Raw genomic sequence first — 17,187 nt, forward strand, 5'->3', positions numbered from 1 at the left:
AGAAACATCCAGAGCCACTGTGCACAGGCGTGTGCAGGAAATGGGCTACAGGTGCCGCATTCACACTTTTGAACCAGAAACAGCGGCAGAAGCGCCTGACCTGGGCTACAGAGAAGCAGCACTGGACTGTTGCTCGGTGGTCCAAAGTACTTTTTTCGGATGAAAGCAAATTCTGCATGTCATTTGGAAATCAAGGTGCCAGAGTCTGGAGGAAGACTGGGGAGAAGGAAATGCCAAAATGCCAGAATTCCAGTGTCGAGTACCCACAGTCAGTGATGGTCTGGGGTGCCGTGTCAGCTGCTGGTGTTGGTCCACTGTGTTTTATCAAGGGCAGGGTCAATGCAGCTAGCTATCAGGAGATTTTGGAGCACTTCATGCTTCCATCTGCTGAAAAGCTTTATGGAGATGAAGATTTCATTTTTCAGCACGACCTGGCACCTGCTCACAGTGCCAAAACCACTGGTAAATGGTTTACTGACCATGGTATCACTGTGCTCAATTGGCCTGCCAACTCTCCTGACCTGAACCCCATAGAGAATCTGTGGGATATTGTGAAGAGAACGTTGAGAGACTCAAGACCCAACACTCTGGATGAAGACAATAAAAGACCTGAAATATTTCAGTTAGTGTGCAATGAATCTAAAATATATGAATGTTAAATTTTCATCATGACATTATGGAAAATAATGAACTTTATCACAATATGCTAATATTTTGAGAAGGACCTGTATGCAGATTGATATGAATTCTTAAGAGAACATTTTATATTTTCCTTAGCAAGTATTAAAGTAAAACAGGGAGCTGAATAGCTACACTTAATTTTTATTTGTAAAACTATCCATCAGTCTCCTTCCTCTTTATATTTATGCTCTATCCTGCATTCGTCTATGATGTAAATACATTCAGGTCTGTGGTTCTAATGTGACAAAACTTAAAAAGACCTAGGAGTCAGGGTATTTTCGCAGGGCGCTATAACTGAGGAAAAAGGTGTAAGCATCAAGAATCCCGTAGCCCTGAGCAATGTTAGGATTTTATTTAAAGTTAGAATATAAAAAAAATGACAGTGGAACACAGAAGCTCATACAGTGCTGTGAAACTGAAACTAACATAACTCTCTGGTTTTACTTGGGAAGAACAAATTCATTACCACTGATGAACAGAAAAGGAAGGGTTAACATGGGCATCCTCACGGGCATCAAAAGAAACAAAAGAAAACAAATTTTCTTTAGAAAAGCATGGAGAAGACCTCGATGGTCCTAATAATCCACATGGAATAAAACGTCACTATAAATACAGTATAAAACTTTAATGTTTACTGTGATTGTAAGAGGAAAAAGCCCAAACACTCCCCTCTCCACATCTAAATTCAGCCAAATAAAACCTCAGATGCATTACAAAAAAAGATCGATACAGCCATTTCACACACAGTGAATAATGTTAGGTTGGATGGCTGTCATTCACTGAGAGCTAACTGACAATTAAACCTGAATAATGATCATTACAGGACATTCATTATCTGGAATAGAGCGACAGGTTAACCCAGAGGACATGACATGAACATTGGCTCTGTACCATCAACTGGTGGCCTGCAGCCACCTAGTGGCCATAAGTAATAACATCACACAAATGTCAACCAGCAGAGTCTGATGTCACAGCTGGGTAACATCTGCATTGCTGAGGGACCAAACAGATCCTGGATCACACAGCATGAGTTACAGTTAGATTAGCAGGAATCAGTCACTGTCGAACTTGACAGAGTTGATCGTGGTGGAAATGGCCCCGCCGCGGTAGCTCCCCCTCTTCTTTTTCGTCTTTTCATGGCGGAAGGACTTTCCCTTAGTGAACTTGAGCGCCTGGTTGGCTTTTTGTCCCCAGTCTCCGTTGGCTCCACGCTGGAAGAAAAAAGCAGAAATTAAAATGATGGTCAAAAATTAGAAGAAAAAAAAAGCCATGATGTGAAGAGTCATTGAGAGGAAACTAAAGTCACCTTAGCGTCAAAGGAGTTATCTGCCAGTCGGGGATCAACTTCTACATGCTCTTCTACTATTCTTCGGAAAGGAACATTGGAAGACTAATAAAAGATATTTCCATCGGTTTTCTTATCAACAAACAAGCTGAATTTACCTGCCACCAGTTGCCCAGGTCTTACCTTCTTATTGGCTTTGGGGAAAGTCTGTGGTGTGGTGGTTACTTTCTTGTTTTTTGGTGTCTTCACATCCATCTCTTCCTCTTCTTCACTCTCTGATGACTCTTCGTCACGTTTTCTCTTCCCATTTGTATCTGCAGGAGTTAGAGGCTTCAGTGTCCTTCTCAAACTTGGGGAACACAGTCCATGCTGGAAGCATGCGTGAAATTACAGGGCCTCACAAAAGTATTCACACCCTTTAACCTTTTAACATTTTGTCACAATACGACCAAACTTGTGGATCTTTTGTTTGGATTTCATGTGACAGAGCAACATAAAGTAGTGCGTGATTATGAAGTGTAGGGTGCATTTGCATTCAGCCCCCTTCAGTCCATCTGTTCTGTGAAGGCCTCACAAGGTTTGTTAGAGAACATTGGTGACCAAACACCTTCATGAAGACCAAGCAACAGCAGACAGGTCAGGGACAGTTGTGGAGAAGGTTTATAGCAAAACTGAACTGTATGGCAGGAACACTGACAGTACATTTTACTGGTGGTGGCAGCATCATGCTGTGGGAAGCTGGTCAAGAGAGTTTGATACCTGGGCAGAGGTTCTGCTTCCAACAGACGACTGTGAACACACAACCAGAACTACAAATGAGCAGTTTAGGTTGAAGCATATTTATGTAATGCCTAGTCAAAGTCCAGACCTAAATCCAATTAAGAGTCTGTGGCAAGACATGGGAAATAATAAAAGAGAGAGAGAACGGTAGATCCAATGTTTAGAAAAGTCTGGAAATAAAACTATTTTTCTGTACTGACGTTTTTTCCGTGTATTAGTAAATAATCAGTTTGGAAACCATGTATCATTTTCCTTCAGCTTCACAATTATGCACCACTTGTGTTGGTCTGCCATTTACAACCTGAATAAAACACACTGAGGGTTGTGGTTGTAATGTGACAATGAAGCTACGACTAATTAAAAAATTAGCTAATTATAGATGATCTGAACGCACAGTTTACACAAACATGCTGGGTCTGTATGAAACTCACTGTTAGCCGTAGGGGTGGTGGGTGCAGTGGCTGCTTTGCGTGGCGCTTCGTCCTCCTCTGATGAACTGTCTGAGGAGCTGCTGCTCTCTTTACCTTTAGCAGCTGGGGTCGTCTTGGTCTTCGCCGCCGCTGGGGTCGTCTTGGTCTTCGCCGCCGCTGGGGTCGTCTTGGTCTTCGCCGCCGCTGGGGTCGTCTTGGTCTTCGCCGCCGCTGGGGTCGTCTTGGTCTTCGCCGCCGCTGGGGTCGTCTTGGTCTTCGCCGCCGCTGGGGTCGTCTTGGTCTTCGCCGCCGCTGGGGTCGTCTTGGTCTTCGCCGCTGCTGGGGTCGTCTTGGTCTTCGCTGCCGCTGGGGTCGTCTTGGTCTTCGCTGCTACTGCAGCTGTAACCTTACCTTTATTAGCTTCTTCCTCATCTTCAGAGCTGCTGTCACTGGATGAAGACTCAGCAGTCTTCTCTGCAACCTTTGCCACTGTTTTGGGCATCTTAGGAGTTGCTGCTTTGCCGTTGGTTACCGCAGGTTTAGCAGGGGGGGCCTCTTCTTCCGAGTCAGAGCTATCTGAAGAGTCGGAGCTGCTCTCTTCTGCCTTTTTACCTGTAGCAGCTTTGGTGGCACTGGCAGCTGCAGGACCTGGTTTCTTGGTTGCAGGCTTGGCTGCTTTGTCTTCTGATGATTCTGAGCTATCAGAGTCAGAACTGCTCTTTGTTTTACTAGTTTTTGCTGCAGGTGTAGCAGGTTTTGAGGCTCCAGCCCCTTTGGCTGCTGGCATTGATGCAGGAGTAGCTGCTTTAGTCACTGCAGGTTTGGGTTTGGCTGGTTTTTCATCTTCAGAAGAGGAGTCAGAGTCAGAGCTGCTCTCAGATGCTGCTGCTGGTTTTCCTGCAGGTGTGGTAGGCTTTGATGCTCCAGCTGCAGGCTTTGAGGCTGGAGTAGAAGCTTTAGCTGCAGGCTTTGAGGCTGGAGTAGAAGCTTTAGCTGCAGGCTTTGAGGCTGGAGTAGAAGCTTTAGTTGTGGGTTTAGCCTGGGTTGGTTCTTCATCTTCAGACGAGGAGTCAGAGTCAGAACTACTTTCTGATGCTGCTGCAGGTTTTCCTGCAGGTGTGGTAGGCTTTGATGCTCCAGCTGCAGGCTTTGAGGCTGGAGTAGAAGCTTTAGCTGCAGGCCTTGAGGCTGGAGTAGAAGCTTTAGTTGTGGGTTTAGCCTGGGTTGGTTCTTCATCTTCAGACGAGGAGTCAGAGTCAGAACTACTTTCTGATGCTGCTGCAGGTTTTCCTGCAGGTGTGGTAGGCTTTGATGCTCCAGCTGCAGCCTTTGAGGCTGGAGTAGAAGCTTTAGCTGCAGGCCTTGAGGCTGGAGTAGAAGCTTTAGTTGTGGGTTTAGCCTGGGTTGGTTCTTCATCTTCAGACGAGGAGTCATAGTCAGAACTACTTTCTGATGCTGCTGCAGGTTTTCCTGCAGGTGTGGTAGGCTTTGATGCTCCAGCTGCAGGCTTTGAGGCTGGAGTAGAAGCTTTCGCTGCAGGCCTTGAGGCTGGAGTAAAAGCTTTAGTTGTGGGTTTAGCCTGGGTTGGTTCTTCATCTTCAGACGAGGAGTCAGAGTCAGAACTACTTTCTGATGCTGCTGTAGGTTTTCCTGCAGGTGTGGTAGGCTTTGATGCTCCAGCTGCAGGCTTTGAGGCTGGAGTAGAAGCTTTAGCTGCAGGCCTTGAGGCTGGAGTAGAAGCTTTAGTTGTGGGTTTGGCCTGGGTTGGTTCTTCATCTTCAGACGAGGAGTCATAGTCAGAACTACTTTCTGATGCTGCTGCAGGTTTTCCTGCAGGTGTGGTAGGCTTTGATGCTCCAGCTGCAGCCTTTGAGGCTGGAGTAGAAGCTTTAGCTACAGGCTTTGAGGCTGGGGTAGAAGCTTTAGTTGTGGGTTTAGCCTGGGTTGGTTCTTCATCTTCAGACGAGGAGTCAGAGTCAGAGTCAGAACTACTTTCTGATGCTGCTGCAGGTTTTCCTGCAGGTGTGGTAGGCTTTGATGCTCCAGCTGCAGGCTTTGAGGCTGGAGTAGAAGCTTTAGCTGCAGGCTTTGAGGCTGGAGTAGAAGCTTTAGTTGTGGGTTTAGCCTGGGTTGGTTCTTCATCTTCAGACGAGGAGTCAGAGTCAGAACTGCCTTCTGATGGTGGTGAAGGTTTTCCTGCAGGTTTAACAGGCTTTGAGGTTGGTGTGGCTGATTTTCCTGCTGTTGGCTTTGCCTTAGTTGGCTGTTTTTCATCTTCTGACGACGAGTCAGAGTCTGAGCTGCTCTCTTCTGCTGCTGCAGCAGGCTTAACTGCAGGAGTTGACATTTTTGAAGCTGGTGTAGCTGCTTTAGGGGTTGTTGGTTTGGTCTTTGCTGGCTCTTCATCTTCAGAGGAGGAGTCAGAGTCTGAGCTGCCATCTGCTGCTGCAGGAGGCTTAGCAGCTTTGGCAGCAGGTTTTGGGGTAGCAGTTGTTTTAGCAGCTGGCTTAGTTTTCGGAGGTTCGTCGTCTTCGTCAGAGGAGTCCGAGCTCGTCTCTGGTGCCTTGGCAAGGGGTTTAGAGGTAGCAGAGACCTTTGGGGTCGCAGCTTTAGCAGACGGTTTTGCTGGAGCCTCATCTTCGGAGCTGCTTTCTGAATAGACGACACAAATTTACAGTTTAATAACATTTGCATACCCAACAGCCTTAATCCCACAAAATCTGGTACAACAGACCAGCATAAAACAGACAAGCAGGTCATCAGAGAAATGACATGACATGCTCCTTTCTGGTGTCTCACACCTGAGCTTGAGGTCTCGTCTTTCTTTCCTGCCGCAGTTTTTGCAGGTGGAACTTGGACAGCAGGTTTTTTAACTGTCTCCTGTTCCTCCTCTGAGCTGGAATCCTCTGAGGAGGAGGAGTCCTCTTCAGCAGGAGTAACAGGTGCAGCAGATTTAGCAGGTGTAGGTTTGGCAGGAGGTGCCTTTGCTGCAGCTTTTCCTGGGGTGACTTTAACTGCAGGCTTCTTGGCTTCTTCTTCATCCGAGCTTGAATCTAACAATACATGAAGACGGGGGAAAAAAAATCATTTCATGTGTTCGGGTTCACATTAACCACAGCAGAAAATAACTGGGTTCTGGGATCGTTACCAGAGCTCTCTGAGCTGGACATTTTCTTTTTTGCTGCTGGTTTGGTCGCTGCAGGTTTTGAGTTGGTCTTCTTTACAGGAGCAGGTTTTGCTGTAATGTTTTCAACACTTTTAGTCATGCTGGTAAATCCTTTGGCAAGTCAGACTCGGAAAACTGGGAAACTCTTACCTGCCACCTTCTTTTCCTCATCACTGCCGGCATCGCTGCTGTCTGACGACTCGCTGGCCTGGGCTTTGATGGCAGCTGCTGCAGCAGGAGCCTTCTGGATGGAAGCAGGAGGAGGGACAGCGCTGTATTCCCCTAATAAGACAGAGATGGATCTTTACTCTCATGTAACAAAGGAAACAAAGGACAGTTCTGGAAATGTGTCTACAGACGTCAGGATTTTTGGATCCTGTTAACATTCGAAGGACCAAATCCACATTTAGATTAGAATCCAGCGTTTATAACTGTGTATGCAGAGCAAAACATGGACAAACCTTCTGTGAACTTCTGCCACATAAACGTGCAGAAGTTACAAACTGAAAGCAAGGAACAAACAGTAGAGACACACTTCTCGAAAACAATTCAAAGTTGAGCTGGGATTTCTGAAAGTCAGTGAACACATCTCCTCGTTGTCTTTTGCCTGGTTCACACGGCAGGATTTTAGCCAATTTTTGACCCGATCATCGTGATGGCTCTTAAGATAGTCTAATGAGATATTCCTGCTGTGTGTGGTGTGTTGTACATGTCGTGTGGCTGGACACCACACGCTGTAGGACCAAACCTGTTATTGGTACGATTTTGTTTGTCATTTGTGGGGCCTCTCAGGCTTTGAAAAACATCAGACAATTTTAAACTCTTCCCATGTGAACCAGGCATTAGTTGATGCGGTGCTGCTGGAGCATTACAATAATCATCACAATACAGACTTACTTGGAATTAAGCATTTGTTCAGCCTGAAAAAATGGATTAAATGCAACTGAGCTGCATTTTGTAACAATAAGTGAACAATACATCAAATATTTAGTTTTGGAGATTAAATATAAACCAGCTCCCAATTCCATGCGCCTGAGCAAAAAAAGCATCATTACTGCTATTTAAAAGTATTGCAGAGTTTTAAAAGCCAAACCTGGTTTGGGTTTTTTGTTTGGTGGGGCTTCGTCTTCAGATGAAGACTCTTCGCTGCTGGATTCATCAGGAGCAGCTTTCTTTACTGGAGCAGGTTTAGGAGGAGCCTTACAACACACACAAAATAAACCATTATTACATGTTTAATATATTTATTATAATACACTAATGGTTGGATTGATTTCCTGGTTTACCTTTGCTGGGGTTTCATCTTCAGAATCAGAGGAGCTGTCTTCACTGCTGCTCTCCTGCTTCTTCTGAACTGCACCTTTAGCAGAAACGGCTGCTTTGGCGGCTTCTGTAATCGAGAACAAAGCACTTTTAGAGTAATTTCCATTATGAGCTTCATGTTATTTAACAGGTTTTACTTCTGATGGCTCCTGACTTACTCGCTGCAGGAGCTTTGGTGGGTTGTTCATCTTCAGAGTCAGACTCTTCGCTGCTAGAACTGCTGTCCTTCTTCCTCGTGCTTCCAACAGCTGCAGCCTTAGGAGGAACCTACATGCATAAAACACAATGTTAGGAACTGAGTGCAATGTAAAATCTTGCAATGCCTAATTTAACTCTGATGTTTATTCCCACCTTCGCAGGAGCCTTCTCCTCCTCAGAGTCACTTGAGTCCTCACTGCTAGAGCTTTCTGCACTGGGTCTGGCCTTCTTGGCTGATGGCCCGTTAGCAGACTCATTAGGAGCTGCTTTTCGTTTCTTGGCCTCAGGAGATCTTATCAATGAAAATGAATGCACTTACTACCAAGAAATTAGTCAGAATATCCACAAATAACTCTAGATTGTACTTTTCAAAAAAGGTTTCTCAAAGAGAAGGTTAGTATTCTCTTAAAGAAAAATAAATGATATTTTAAATTATTTGCCATTTTATCTCTCTTTATTGGTCCATGCAGCATTAAATCTTTGGCAGTTCTTTTGTTTATTGACAATTTACTCTACAAAGCTTGTAGAATATCATTCTGACAGAGCCAACACCTGGTTAAAGAATAACTGCCCTCTCACTCTCTTTCCCTTGTATTTTACAGCTTCCACAGTCATGTTACCTGCATTGTTAAATAAGTTAAAATTATCATGATGGACCCAAAATGTATTTGTATAAATTGCAGTAATAACAGTGGTAATAACCTTGTATCCTGTGATGTTCCTGTTTCCAACATAATATTGTCTTTAATAAATACCGCCAAGAATGACCTTTGGAGGATGCTGGGAGAGAAATTCTCACATCCAGTGATTTTTTTCTACCATTAACCCCAAGCCTATACAACACAAGTTATTTCATTCTAGTAACTCCTAACAGTAATCACACACAGGGGTGTATTACAAGCCTTGATTTCTGTTCATTTTGATGACTCACAGCTAATGAGACCTAAGACTAATAAAAATGGGCTTTAAATACAAAATGTCAGCCTACTGAAAAGTACATCCATGTCCTGTACAGTATATGCACTGAATACTTTGGCGTGCCTCCTTTTGCATGAATTACTGCATTAGTGCAATGTGGAATGGAGGGGATCAGACTGTGGCTCTGCTGAGGAGTTATGGAAGCCCAGGTTGCTTTAATAACAACTTTCAATCTGTCTGCCTCATTAGCTCTGGTGTCTTCGATCGTCCTCTTGAAAATACTTCATAGATTTTCTACAGGTTGGATTCTAGGTCGCTCCACTCTTCCTGCCGACTCCGAGATCTTGATTTCCCAATTAGATACAAAACTGACTTTAAATCTGAAAACAGGATTTGGGCCACTCAGAAAACCTTTAGTCCTTTTTTCTGCTTAAGTTCGATAAATCACTTCTGACATATCTGGTTTAGGAATGGCTTAACCTACAGGTCCTTCTCAAAAAATTAGCATATTGTGATAAAGTTCATTATTTTCTATAATGTAATGATTAAAATTTAACATTCATATATTTTAGATTCATTGCACACTAACTGAAATATTTCAGGTCTTTTATTGTCTTAATATGGATGATTTTGGCATACAGCTCATGAAAACCCAAAATTCCTATCTCACAAAATTAGCATATTTCATCCGACCAATAAAAGAAAAGTGTTTTTAACACAAAAAACGTCAACCTTCAAATAATCATGTACAGTTATGCACTCAATACTTGGTCAGGAATCCTTTTGCAGAAATGACTGCTTCAATGCGGCGTGGCATGGAGGCAATCAGCCTGTGGCACTGCTGAGGTCTTATGGAGGTCCAGGATGCTTCGATAGCGGCCTTTAGCTCATCCAGAGTGTTGGGTCTTGAGTCTCTCAATGTTCTCTTCACAATATCCCACAGATTCTCTATGGGGTTCAGGTCAGGAGAGTTGGCAGGCCAATTGAGCACAGTGATACCATGGTCAGTAAACCATTTACCAGTGGTTTTGGCACTGTGAGCAGGTGCCAGGTCGTGCTGAAAAATGAAATCTTCATCTCCATAAAGCTTTTCAGCAGATGGAAGCATGAAGTGCTCCAAAATCTCCTGATAGCTAGCTGCATTGACCCTGCCCTTGATAAAACACAGTGGACCAACACCAGCAGCTGACACGGCACCCCAGACCATCACTGACTGTGGGTACTTGACACTGGACTTCTGGCATTTTGGCATTTCCTTCTCCCCAGTCTTCCTCCAGACTCTGGCACCTTGATTTCCGAATGACATGCAGAATTTCCTTTCATCCGAAAAAAGTACTTTGGACCACTGAGCAACAGTCCAGTGCTGCTTCTCTGTAGCCCAGGTCTGGGGAATGCGGCACCTGTAGCCCATTTCCTGCACACGCCTGTACACGGTGGCTCTGGATGTTTCTACTTCAGACTCAGTCCACTGCTTCTGCAGGTCCCCCAAGGTCTGGAATCGGCCCTTCTCCACAATCTTCGTCAGGGTCCGGTCACCTCTTCTCGTTGTGCAGCGTTTTCTGCCACACTTTTTCCTTCCCACAGACTTCCCACTGAGGTGCCTTGATACAGCACTCTGGGAACAGCCTATTCGTTCAGAAATTTCTTTCTGTGTCTTACCCTCTTGCTTGAGGGTGTCAATAGTGGCCTTCTGGACAGCAGTCAGGTCGGCAGTCTTACCCATGATTGGGGTTTTGAGTGATGAACCAGGCTGGGAGTTTTAAAGGCCTCAGGAATCTTTTGCAGGTGTTTAGAGTTAACTCGTTGATTCAGATGATTAGGTTCATAGCTCGTTTAGAGACCCTTTTAATGATATGCTAATTTTGTGAGATAGGAATTTTGGGTTTTCATGAGCTGTATGCCAAAATCATCCGTATTAAGACAATAGAAGACCTGAAATATTTCAGTTAGTGTGCAATGAATCTAAAATATATGAATGTTAAATTTTCATCATTACATTCTAGAAAATAATGAACTTTATCACAATATGCTAATTTTTTGAGAAGGACCTGTAATTAATGTGTCAGTTGTGTCCAGGTCCTGGATGCACCCATGTGGGTGTGGTGAGTTTTGAAACCAACTTCAGCCATAGTGCCCACCTTGGAAATCTCTCCAACTCTTTAATGGGCTTTGCTTGACATCACTCAAGGCTTCAGTTATCCTCCTGACTAAAACAATTTTTTTTCTTCTCCTTCCACTAAACTTTACATATTTGACAGACAGGCAAGGAGAGAGTCAATGGCATCTCCTGGACAAATTTCAAGTCGGCTGTCTTTCCCATGGTTGCATAAATGGTTGAATTGGTCTTACGTAACATTTACATTTTCAAAGAAACTGAATTTGTTTTAGTTTTTTTATTATTTGTAAGCCATACTAATCAAAATGAAATAAAAATGCTTTAAAATATATTCTGTGAGCAATAAATGAGCAACATTTTTTACTGAATTGTAAATTGTTATGATGCATAGATAAGAAGCATACAATTCAAAAACAATACCGTTGACTAAAATCTCACTTAGACATTCTTGTTAAAAAAATAAATCTTATAATTATTTATAAGGGTGCACCAGACCTTTTATACATCACTTGACATATATAGTACTGAACTTGCCATATAGTACTGAACTTGCCAGTGTTCATTCTTATTACACAGAATAGATAGTGATAAAAAATAAATTAAAAATGAGAAGCAACTGACTTCACCCAGAAGTTGTAGATGTTGACGAGACTTTCTTCATTCTGGTCTTGTGGATTCTGCAAAAAGCAAGAACACCCAATGTGGTCATTGGTTACAAGGGAGTCATCTGCCTTAACAATATGTCAACATTTCTACCCGTTTCCTCTTTATAGCTTCACAAATAAATAAAGTCAATGCATTAAAGCCATAACGGGTGGCAGCTACAACACAACCAATGCTGCTACACGTGCTAATCTCACCGGGCGTTCACGGTTATAGTTTTTACCACCTCCTACATAATAAAAACGGCAACAACAGACGGCTCAAAGTCGAATACTTACAACTTTAGTCTGTTTGAGGAACTGCTGAGCCGCCTTGGTGAACTTGTTCTCCAGCAGGAACGAATAAACGCATTTAAAAAGATCACTCGGGACAGCGTTCGGCTCCGCCATCTTTACCACGCTCCTTGTGGACAGAAAGAAAGTGACCGAAGCGCGCAGGCGCCTCATGACGGTGGGGGCGTAAACAGATGACTGCCTGATATGATGGCTGCCTCCACTGGGAAATATTTTCCATTTTCAGAAAACAGGAGAAGGGTTCCTTCTGATTGAGTGATAATTGATTAAACTGAGAGGTTTTACACGTAATACTACATGTACGACGTCGTTAAGTATTTTCCATTTGAAGTATTATTTCAAGTTTTTTTTTTTATTTCGGACAGAGTGAGACTTCTACCTCTAATTTATTTCCCAACTTCACATTATTTCACTGAAGATTGAATAATGAACATGTATATATTTTTTACTTTATAAGGTAAATAAAATAGTTATTATTAATAGTTTGAAACCACATTTTTAAACCTCGCTTGTATTTTTATAATTAATTATACTGCTTTCAAGTTGTGCGCATGCGCGATATAAAAGTCCTTCCGTGTCCCTCGTGTCCCAACATGGTTGCCTTCACTGCAATGACATCAACTTGTTGTTAACCGGGTTAAAGCCGTGAAACGCGGACCACCTCTCTGCAGCCATGCCTCGCTACGAGCTGGCTCTGATCCTAAAGGCGATGCAGCGACCGGAGACGGCGGCTACGCTGCGGCGGACGGTGGAGACCCTGATGGAGCGTGGCGCGGTGGTGAGAAACCTGGAGAACCTGGGAGAGAGGCTGCTGCCTTACAAGATGACAAAACACAATCAGAGGCACAGTAGAGGGACTTACTTTCTGGTGGACTTCTACGCTGCTCCGAGCATACTCGACAGCCTGCTGGACCACCTGCACCGTGACGTGGACGTGGTGAGACCCACAGTGTTGAAGAAGGAGGAGCAGGCCCCCAAAAGCAGCTGTTGTGGCCCCTCATAATAACTTAATGTAAGACAATATTAAATCTCTGAATTGTTTGTTAGTTTCAGTACTTTAAAGATTTGTTTTGTTGATAAAATTTTCTTGAAGATTTTTATTTGTACTTATTTGTTTTTTCCTGTTGATTAAATAATAATAATAATAAAAACAGGAGTCTCCTCGACCAACAGCATGGACTTTAACACACTTTTTTAATCAGATAGAGGTTAGGGGCATTTTGTTAGAGCTTTGATGCATAAATGTCATCTTGTCGTCCCATCATCCTCAATTGGATTCAAAAGTACAGCTTCTATCCAAGAACTTTCTTTTTTTTTCTCTCTTTCAGGCGTTATAGTCCTAAAAAAATGTATTTGGTTAAAACCAGAATCCGCAGGTCAGACCTCGAGTAAACTGGAAAATAGTCCCGGTGCATCGTTAGTTTCAAGCTGCAAAACTTTGTAATCATTCTGAGCATTTAGGTTAAAAACTGAATAACATTTTAAGATATTTAAATATAGTTTTATTCTTATAATAGTACAAAAATGTGCAAAAAATAATGTCTCGTTCTGGCACCTTAGCCAGCAGCAAATAAAATAAAAATATTAAAGAAACATGAAAAATATTCTGTCCAGAGAAATAGTTTTACTGGCTGGAAAGAAAGGTCACCTGCATTTTGTGAGAAAATGAAATGAATCTACTTTAAATGTAAACTTTGAGTCAAAAGTTAAATCTCTGTAGAAATAATCCGAGTCGATTTGTTATTCCTGTTTTGAAAACACGTAGACACTAAAGGTCAGTAGTATTGAAGTGTTCATTTATTTCAGTAATTCTAATAAAACAACTAATTGAAACACATTCTATAGATTAATTACATACGGGGATTTTTTTTTTTTCTCCAAGCCTTTATTTGATGATTTTCCTTATACAGGTAATGAAAACACAGTGTTTAAGGTTAGAATATTACATCTGACCAATAAAAGAACATATTTAATACAGAAACGGGGGCTTAATGAAAAGCATGTTTAATACGTGGTGGAAGGTTGTTGTTTTCAAAAGATACTTTTAATCTGATAAAGAAGCCTCAAACACATGTTCTCATTTTCTGAGATGTACCTGTATTAAATAGAAATCCATTAGATAAACGGCTCTAACTTCAATGAATGATGTGTTAAGATCATTAATGTTACGTTAGTTTTACCTGGTGCGTGTAAACAAAGTATGACTCAGTACTTCACAGCATGATCCCAGTGATTTTATTTCAAATATAAAAGCATCAGTTGTGTCTACTACTGCTAAAACTCTTAAAGAACAGAAATAATAATGCAATCTCTAACTTGTATGGTTTATTCTGATTTGATAGATAAACCTAAGAAAATACATAGAATAAAAACGGTAATACAATTTTTAATGAACCTTAGAAATGATGATAAATGGCACAGGCCAATGATGTAGATATTTCTATAAGGTTGAATTAAAATAGCGCTACCAGATTCAGTTCAACATTATGCAAAGCAACAGCTTCGCCAGAGGAGGTAATCATGTGAGGATCCATGTCCTGGTTTACCAGATCTTTCCTTCTAAAAGTTCAAAATCAAAATATAAACATCCATACAAGGCTAGTAGCTTTTCTGAATTTAAGGTCAGGCTGTGCAGATGTTTTAAAATGCTTTTTACGTCAGTGTGGGTGTCAGTGACACTGACTCACAGGTGCTTCAATATAAACATGGATGCCTTGAAAACAAAGCACAACTTGGTAGTCATCTACCCTGAGCATAATTTTATGAAGATATTGTTCAAAAATAAGCAAGATGATGATGAATCAAAACATTTTAGATTGAATGAGGTTAAAATAAGTAACTTTACACTAAGATCTTCAATCATAAATTGATTTTTCTTTTATTTTTGTGTCATAAAGTTAGAATGCCTCCCCCCCATATATAGTGATCCCAAAGTAAACAGTGACGCAAACATTTTTTACTGATTTACAAAAAGCAAATAATTCATGCAAGGTTTATATACCGGTATTTAAATTACACGGGGGGACAAACAGACCTTCTGCTTTGTCTGATTTTTATGCGTAACTAAGCACACTTGATCTCACCACCATCAAAACCAAAACTGCTTTTAAAAGAGGAAGACGTTTCCTTCTTAATTCAGTCATAATGGAGCACGTTATTCATGTTGATACGTTCCACATCTCCTCAGCATATTCTTTGTACAGTTTTTCATCATTTGAGAATAATCAGTACTAGTGCTGCACAATATTAGAAAAACATTGTAACGATAATATTGGTGAATGTCAAGATAACAATATGACTTGTGATAAATAAAAGAAAACCTGTAAGCAGTAATAATGTCTTTCTGCTTTGGTTCATAGCAAACAAAGACCCCAGACCATTAGCAGGCTGGCAGTTGTTTATAATATGCATATTATTGTGATATTGCATTAACGGCGATATATTGTGCAGCCCTAATCAGTACTCTGAGTTAGACATGGGATTTTATTGTGCAGTACATACCTATTAATTTTTTTGGGACACGTATGCAGAAACGGTCCACTGACATGTTTTTTCTTTCCTTTTTGGCTGATTATGCTTGTCCTATTTGTTTTACAGGCTTCATCCAGACAGAACGAAGTGCTGCTTCCCTCACTGACTTGCCCGTAGCTGTTGGATGTGATATATGTAATACAATAATAAACTACGTTTTACTGTAATTTTGTTTTTTCTTTTCTTATTGAAGTTTATTAGAGACGGTGCGGACCATATGATCTTCAAAGTCATATGATGGCAATTCATATTTTTATTCCACATAGACTTGACATGCAGTGGGCTGTGACATCCACACTTGATCTCAGCTCTTAGCCAAAACTGCCTTCAGATTTCCTCATGGAAACCAAAAAGCCTTAGTTTGTAAAATCAAGGTCTCCTTGGGTTTTCCAAGACGGTTTCCATGCAGCTGTTGGCTGCTGTGAAGCTTGAAAGCCACAGCTTACACAGCATAACTGCTGCATCCAAGTTGATTTTTTTTTTTTTTTTTTGAGTTGTTTCTTTTTTGGGTTTTTTACGACTTAAAAAAAAAATCAATTGCACTCAAATCTGACAGAAATCGTTAAGTTTTGTTTTTGCCAAATAAAAATTAATTCAAGGGAATTGTTCAAGTCCATTTCTTGCAATATGACATGTACTGTGGGTATTTTTGCAAAAATGAATAAAACATTGATAAATTGTGCGTGGTAAAATTGTGTAAAGGCATCTGTCAGGTGAAGATTACAATCAATTCCCAGCATTTTATTTAAACAGATTATTACTGGTATAACAGTTGCAGCAAGAAATGAGCTGCAATGAATGAAAGTAAACGATTAATACAAATTAAATCTGAAGTTACCTTAAACAAGAATGGCACTATACCATTTAATGATTTTTAAACTAGGGACTTTATAATAAAAAAATTATATGGAATCCAGGATACATTAATTAAACATGGACAAGAAAATGCTGAAATCTGCTAAACTTGTGAGTTTTTCTTTTTTTGGGGGGGGTGTCATCAAATTCAAAATGAAGGTAGGTGCTCAATAAAGCAAATTTTATATTTTCTAACCAAAGTACTTTACAATTAATACGTTATACAGCAATTATATAAAACTAATGATACAATAATATTATCACTAAAACTACCAGCAAAAGTCAAGAACTCCTGTTCAATTAGAATCAAAAGGGAATGACGACAAACATGAAGGTCCAAAAGTGCCACAATTCAATAAAAAATTTTAAAACACATTTGGCCGGGGTTGCAAAACACTTTTACAAGTACCGAAACAAATTTACATTTCAGAAAACAAATTTACATTTCAGAAAACACTTTTACATTTCAGAAAACAAATTTACATTTCAGAAAACATTAATTACATAAAAAGCCAAACAAATAACTCATAAGTCTATGTAAGGTCTAAGGGCAACGAAATGGACGGATTCCCTTTCATAAACCACCAGAGAGAGACGCTGACATGCTGTTCTTCAACTTGGGTTTTTTGGCGGTTGGCAAAAAGACTATAGGGTGCATTATCGCCACCTACTGGTATGGACTGTGAGACAAAAGTTTTATTTTATTTTGTGTATGTACTGTTCATAATGATATTCTAATAATCAATTTTGTTTTCTTAATTAGAATTGGAAAAATTTTACTACATTTTACAGTATATTTTCAAAAATGAATAATTTGTTAATACCAAAGGGAACGTTTAACATTAAATGTTTCTTTAATCTTTCTAAATTCATCCATCATAAATTCCTCGAAAATTTCTGAGATACTAAAATTACATGTTCTATTTTCACCACAATGTTGACGGCTTCCTGTATCATGTTGATGTATT

At 40.9% G+C, this 17,187-nt stretch overlaps 2 protein-coding genes across 5 annotated transcripts; one reads left to right on the forward strand and one right to left on the reverse strand.

Moving 5' to 3' along the window:
- Positions 1-1,018: 1,018 nt before the first annotated feature.
- Positions 1,019-11,979, reverse strand: nolc1 (nucleolar and coiled-body phosphoprotein 1). 4 transcript variants are annotated; one of them, XM_047351571.1, is made up of 13 exons: positions 11,819-11,979; positions 11,499-11,554; positions 7,997-8,135; positions 7,804-7,912; positions 7,609-7,712; positions 7,416-7,521; positions 6,473-6,604; positions 6,305-6,394; positions 5,958-6,209; positions 3,271-5,808; positions 2,150-2,280; positions 1,988-2,071; positions 1,019-1,892 (listed from the first exon to the last, which is right to left on the reverse strand). In XM_047351571.1, exons 1-13 carry the CDS (start codon positions 11,927-11,929, stop codon positions 1,734-1,736), a joined length of 4,011 nt encoding a protein of 1,336 aa, XP_047207527.1. In that variant the 5' UTR covers positions 11,930-11,979; the 3' UTR covers positions 1,019-1,733. The 4 variants fall into 4 exon arrangements, 3 of the variants coding, with proteins under 3 accessions (XP_047207527.1, XP_047207526.1, XP_047207528.1); XM_047351570.1 differs by having other exon boundaries at positions 3,178-5,808; positions 11,819-11,978; XR_007036008.1 differs by having other exon boundaries at positions 1,819-1,892; positions 1,988-2,043; positions 3,178-5,808.
- Positions 11,980-12,391: 412 nt separating this feature from the next.
- mrps6 (mitochondrial ribosomal protein S6) lies at positions 12,392-15,531 on the forward strand. Its single transcript, XM_047351573.1, has 2 exons — positions 12,392-12,845; positions 15,431-15,531. Exon 1 carries the CDS (start codon positions 12,507-12,509, stop codon positions 12,834-12,836), a length of 330 nt encoding a protein of 109 aa, XP_047207529.1. The 5' UTR covers positions 12,392-12,506; the 3' UTR covers positions 12,837-12,845; positions 15,431-15,531.
- The last annotated feature ends 1,656 nt before the right edge of the window (positions 15,532-17,187 follow it).

Source organism: Girardinichthys multiradiatus, chromosome 22, assembly GCF_021462225.1.
Source record: "Girardinichthys multiradiatus isolate DD_20200921_A chromosome 22, DD_fGirMul_XY1, whole genome shotgun sequence".
NCBI classification, from domain to species: domain Eukaryota; kingdom Metazoa; phylum Chordata; class Actinopteri; order Cyprinodontiformes; family Goodeidae; genus Girardinichthys; species Girardinichthys multiradiatus.

Coding starts and splice junctions, on each gene's coding strand:
- nolc1 (XM_047351570.1), bottom strand. CDS start 11,929: ATGGCGGAGCCGAACGCTGTCCCGAGTGATCTTTTTAAATGCGTTTAT. Junction 7,913..7,996: donor AGGAGAAGGCTCCTGCGAAG/GTGGGAATAAAC, acceptor TTATGCATGTAG/GTTCCTCCTAAGGCTGCAGC. Junction 6,605..7,415: donor AAACAAAAAACCCAAACCAG/GTTTGGCTTTTA, acceptor CTGTCTTATTAG/GGGAATACAGCGCTGTCCCT.
- mrps6 (XM_047351573.1), top strand. CDS start 12,507: ATGCCTCGCTACGAGCTGGCTCTGATCCTAAAGGCGATGCAGCGACCG.